Below are 6000 nucleotides of genomic sequence, written 5' to 3'. Positions count from 1 at the left end.
ACAGGAGAGAAATGAGACCGAAATAAGACAATTGTCAATGAAATATTTGCATATAATGTGGCATTGAATATCATACATGAAAGTAAGGATCTTGAGCCAAGATCAGTCGAAGAATGTCGACAAAGGAATGATTGGCCAAAATAGAAAGAAGCCATGAAGGCTGAGTTACACTCACTTGCAAAACGTGAAGTCTTTGGACCTGTAGTCCGTACACCTGAAGATGTAAAATCTGTTGGATACTGATGGGTATTTGTGAGAAAACAAAATGAGAAAAATGAAGTTGTGAGCTACAAAGCTTGACTTGTGGCACAAGGTTTTTCACAAAGGCCCGGTATAGATTATGAAGAAATGTATTCCCCTGTAGTGGATGCGATAACATTGCGTTATTTGGTCAGTTTATCTACATATCATAAACTGCATATGCATTTAATGGATGTGGTAACAGCCTATTTGTACGGCTCATTAGATCGGGATATCTATATGAAAGTCCCTGAAGGACTAAAGATATCTAAACCATCCAATGAATATTTGCAAGGGTTATACTCAGTCAAATTGCAAAGATCTTTATATGGTCTAAAGCAATCTGGACAAATGTGGTACAATCGTCTTACTGAGTATCTGGCCAAAAACGAATTTAAGAATGATGATATCTGCCCGTGTGTTTTCATAAAGAAATCTGCATTTGGATTTATTATAATTGCTGTGTACGTTGATGATTTAAATATCATTGGCACTCCTGAAGAGATTCCAACAATTATAAAAACTCTAAAAGAAGAGTTTGAGATGAAAGATCTTGGAAGGACTAATTTTTGTCTCAGCCTGCAGATCGAGCATATAAAAAAATGGGATCTTTATTCATCAAACAACATACACAGAGAAGATCTTGAAAAGATTTTATATGGATAAGTCACATCCCTTGAGTACCCCAATGGTCGTAAGATCTTTGGATGTGGAGAAGGATCAATTCCGTCCTAAAGAAGAAAATGAAGATACCCTTGGTCCAGAAGTACCATATCTTAGTGCCATTGGAGTGCTAATGTATCTTGCTAATAATACACGACCCGATATATCATTTGCTGTGAACTTACTAGCAAGGTATAGTTCCTCTCCAACCAGAAGACATTGGAGCGGAATCAAGCAAATCTTTCGATATCTTCATGGAACGATTGATATGGGATTGTTTTATCCCTGTGAATCCAAGTCACAACTAGTTGGTTATGCAGATGCTGGCTATTTGTCTGATCCACATAAAGGGAGATCTCAAACAAGATACCTATTCACATATGGTGGTACAGCTATATCATGGAGGTCCACGAAACAGACGATTGCTGCAACATCCTCTAATCATGCCGAAATACTTGCGATATATGAAGCTAGTCGCGAGTGTTTTTGGCTGAGGAGTTTGATCCAATATATTCTGTCATCATGTGGACTGATTGATCATAAGATAGCTTCAACTGTCCTGTTTGAAAATAATATAGCATGCATTGCTCAACTTAAGGGTGGATACATCAAAGGTGATAGAACAAAGCATATTTCTCCCAAATTCTTCTTCACTCATGATCTTCAAAATCAAAGGACAATTGATGTCCAACAGATCCGCTCAAGTGATAACCTGGCAGATTTATTCACAAAGTCACTCCCAAAATCTTCTTTTGAAAGATTGGTACATCAGATTGGGATGCGCCGATTTCGAGATATAAAATAATGTCGGCAAGAGGGGGAGACTGTATTCTTTTTTCCTTGGTCAGGTTTTTTCCCATTAGATTTTTCTTGACAAGGTTTTTAATGAGGCAGTCCCCATCACTAAAGGATATTGTACTCTTTTTCCTTCATTAAGGTTTTTTCCCACTGGATTTTTCTTTAGTAAGGTTTTAACGAGGCAATAATCCTGAATAGTCATCCAAGGGGAGTGTTGTAATAAAGATGGATAACCACGTATAGCTTAGGTGGATTTCATTCTTAAGACTGAATGAATCTCTTTACAAGACAAAAAACAATAAATGAAGGTTGAAAGTGGAATCACTTTACATGTATAAATAGCAAGTATCCTCTGATACATTTTACACACAATCAATCAATAACAACAATTTCTTCTCTCTCTTATACTAATCTCTCTTTCTTATACTAATTTACACTTTCTTATTTTATATTTATTATATCTTCCTTAATTATTTATATTACAACAATTTTTATATAAAAGTCAATCCTATTCGCTATTCGGTGTACTGATATCTTTTCTACCACAATTTGCCCCTTGAGAGTGCTGTATTTAGCGTCGTTTGCTTGTGAGTGTGTTTGTGTGCGGATACTGGATAGACAGATAGGGTGACGCCACCCAGTGCCCAGTGGCAAATAACGTCCTCAGGGAGCGTTCAGTGTTTGAGAATTTGCCACAATGGCCACACTCTCTTTTCACTCCATTCCTTTCTCTTCTTCTACACTCCCCACCCCTTCCTCTTCTTCTTCTTCTTCACTTGCTTTTCGCACCTTCTTCCCCTTCCAAAATTCCAAGCTTTTTCTTCCTCGGCGGGCACGCACAACCTGCAACAACACCAACAACAACCGTAGGAGTAGGTGGTTATTCGTTACCAAAGCTGTTGAAGAAGAGGTTCAACAACAGCAACAACAAGAAGAAGCCACCACCGAACAACAACCCGTTGTTGTTCCCGTTTCTCCGTCTGATACTCTCACCATGTTTTTTCAGGTATCAACACACGCACCCCAATCCAGTTCCCGTGCTTTTGTTAGAATGCCCTAATTTCAAATTCTAGAGTTGGAGTGGAACATTGCCTGTTAATTTAACTAGTTATGTTGATGCGCCTTTAACTTGTGACTCCAATTTTTGTTCTTTACTAGTAGTGTTCACTCAATCAATACTTTTTTTTCTTGGTGAACTTTGGGTACTAATTTGAGCATTCAATGGCTGGGTTGTGTTTGACTGTTTGTGCAATTACATCTTCAGCAAGGTTTTCAAACTTGAGAGATTACACACTTTAATAATACAATTTCACTCCTAAACTCAATTTAGGGAACTAAACTGGTAAAATCTGAGTCTATTCGAGTGTTTAGTAACTTTCGGTTACTACTAATTGTAGTTGTGTTCCTTTTTTTTTTTAATTGTTCCTTCTTTCTTGAGACTAACTGTCTGCATTTCGCAAATTTGAAGGCAGAGGGAACAATGAGTGAATCAGCCATTCCAACCGTATCCAAGGCCTTAGAGGTGCATCCGAAAACTTTCTTTTATTGTTCTATTACTTTGATTTGACGTATTTCCTTGTATGTGTTTATTCTTTGGATTCCCTGTAGCAGTAGTAGCAATAATACTTATAATTAGAATATGCTTTTGAAGTAACTATCTGTTATTTTCTTCTCAGAATGACCATATCAGTTTTTGTTGGGTGATTATAAATTGTAATGATGTTGGAGGGTAGGAAGTATGACAAACATTTGTGATGGTTTTTAATCCCAATTCCAATGCATGTTGTGTTCAATTGTAAATTAAAATAATGTTTTAGAAATTGTGTGTATCTTTGATTGAGGATATGATAAAAGGATGATGATGAAGAAATTAAGGAGGGTGTAGATAGAGGTGTCAGACATGGACTTTCTATTTATGCTGGACCATGTCTCTTCCTCTAGTTATAGGGTCTAATGCATTCTACAGAATTGGATAAAAATGTGAAATAACGTTGTCATTTATGTAATTGTATAGCAGCGTTCTGGTATTCTGAAAAGTAGCTCATGATGCACACACTGTTGTACCAAAAATTGATTTGCCAATGCAGGTGAACTAGCTGGAATTTGTAACAGTTATTTCATGAATGTTTTAGATTCTGCATATGCATTGCGGAACAAATGTAAATTTGTAATATGGGGTAAGAGAGGAAAAGCAAGTGAAGTTGCTTGTGTTTTGGTTGAACTTTTTCTCTCTTTGCATTCAACATTTCCTTCCTTTTCTGTGAGTGGTTATATTGCAGATTTGTTACAATTTCTGGAAAGAAATCCATACCACCTAGCGACTTTTGTTAAGCTATATTCCCAGGAAATAATTTGCTGGGGACTCTTGTGACTTGTCTTCTTTCTTCTTTAGTCATGTTGCCGTTGTCTTTGTGAAATTTGGCTTAATTGAACTTATGCTGCTTTTCAATTTCCTTAAGTCTAGTTCTTTTTGGGCAGGACATAGAGGGTGTTGCAAGTTTGAAGGTTCAGGTTCTTGAGGGACTCGCAACTGTAGAGGTATACTCTAATATTGCCAAAAGGATTCCAGTGATAAACTCAAATTTCAAAGAATTTAATCTACTCTTATAGTGTTATCCTGGAAGTGCAGGTAATGCAAAGATGAAATATTCTACAAAATGACGAACTCCATAAATTTATGCTCATGGATTTTTTTTTCTTTAATATATTTTCTGGAACAAATATGCTCTGCTTAAAACCAAAATTTTGAAAAGTTTCATATATCAATCAGTCTATACTATCAATTAATTTGAAATGACTCATCCCAATAGGTGTTAAATTATAATTGTTTGGGTTAGTAACTACTAAGACAATGGGCGGAGAAAGAAAGATTAATAAACTGTGTATTATGAATTTTTGTTGTGTATATCATTCTTCAGAATCATAGATATGAGTCACTACTTCTAGAAGAAAGAGAGGTGGGGAGATATAAAGATGATTTAATCTGATTGGGCCTGATTTTGCTTCCGTTGGGCCAATGAGGATGACTGGTCCAATAGTAACCTTTGCCATACACTTTATTTTTAGCTTTTCAATATGAGGAACCCATTCTATGTCTTGAAAACAATTTAGAATGTACCTTCTGTTTTATTTTAAAAAATTGCACATAGAATCTGCTTCTATATCAAAAATCATTAATGGTGAATTTCTATGATGTTTGTTTAGTTGAAGAAGCAGACAACTGTCCAAGCAACAGGTGTGGCTTCTAGTTTGGTGGAAACAATACAAGGTTCGGGTTTCAAATTACAGACACTGAATCTGAGTTTTGATGAAGAATATGTTGCAGCTGAATAAACTAGTGTGTTATTTAAGAACACCGGAGATGGAGAAAATGCATCTAAAAATTAGAAGAGAAAAAAAAGTGTGTATTTATTTTTCCTTGTAAAAGCCTACTTTCATATTGCTGACCGAATGTAGCATGCACAGTTGAACGTGACATAATTTGGCAACAACTAAATGTAGTGTTCGATCTTATTTTTGGCACATACAGCATATTTTGTTTATAAGTTTGATGTGTTAAACCATTAACTGGGCTTATAGCGCGATATGTTTTCTATTATTGGAAAAACTCTCAAATTATTGATATTACGAGAGTGGGCATTTGGTCTAGTGGTATGATTCTCGCTTAGGGTGCGAGAGGTCCCGAGTTCAATTCTCGGAATGCCCCCATTCTTATTTTGTTTTGTTTTTCTTTTATTTCTTGAAAATAATGATAAGATTTAATTACTTGATTGATTTTTATAATTTTATCAAATTTTTACTATTTAAAAATTTGTAAATTAGTTCTTATTTTAAATATTGTATAATTTATTTTATAATAAACACATTTTAAAGAGTCTTGCTAGGTGTTGGAATTTTTTTATTTTATTAAATAAATATAAAATTTATAAAAATATATGAAATACAGTGTAATTATATAATGCAGAATTGGCCACATACAATTTATGTCAGAAGAGTTAAATGGAGTCTCAGTCTCAAGATCCATGCAAGAATAGAATATGGGCTTAGTTTTCGAGACATGCACAATACGCAAATTGGTGACTCAGTATTTAAGATGTGCTCATCCAATTTAATTCAAATAATTTTAAATTTTAAATTTATAAAAATATTTCATTTAGAATTTGGATGATTATAATTTAAATTAATAACTTAATTTAATTTAATAAAAACAAATATTCTTGTATTGTTGTATTAGTTATTCATGAGCACTACAAAATTAATTTAAAAAATGACATTATTAAAATAAATCATACGTGTATA

At 34.5% G+C, this 6000-nt stretch overlaps 1 protein-coding gene and 1 non-coding gene across 2 annotated transcripts; both read left to right on the top strand.

Moving 5' to 3' along the window:
* The first annotated feature begins 2222 nt into the window (after positions 1–2222).
* LOC107643983 (Heavy metal transport/detoxification superfamily protein) lies at positions 2223–5225 on the top strand. The gene is made up of 4 exons (XM_016347746.3): positions 2223–2707; positions 3170–3223; positions 4180–4239; positions 4906–5225. Exons 1-4 carry the CDS (start codon positions 2399–2401, stop codon positions 5032–5034), a joined length of 552 nt encoding a protein of 183 aa, XP_016203232.1. The 5' UTR covers positions 2223–2398; the 3' UTR covers positions 5035–5225.
* Positions 5226–5335: 110 nt separating this feature from the next.
* On the top strand, positions 5336–5407 carry TRNAP-AGG (transfer RNA proline (anticodon AGG)). Its single transcript has one exon. It is a non-coding gene; the product is annotated as a tRNA-Pro (tRNA).
* Positions 5408–6000: the final 593 nt, after the last annotated feature.

This window comes from Arachis ipaensis, chromosome B5 (assembly GCF_059453495.1).
Source record: "Arachis ipaensis isolate K30076 ecotype BB chromosome B5, ASM5945349v1, whole genome shotgun sequence".
NCBI classification, from domain to species: domain Eukaryota; kingdom Viridiplantae; phylum Streptophyta; class Magnoliopsida; order Fabales; family Fabaceae; genus Arachis; species Arachis ipaensis.
Note: the sequence above shows the minus strand (reverse complement) of the source record. Positions and strands in the feature narration are given on the sequence as shown.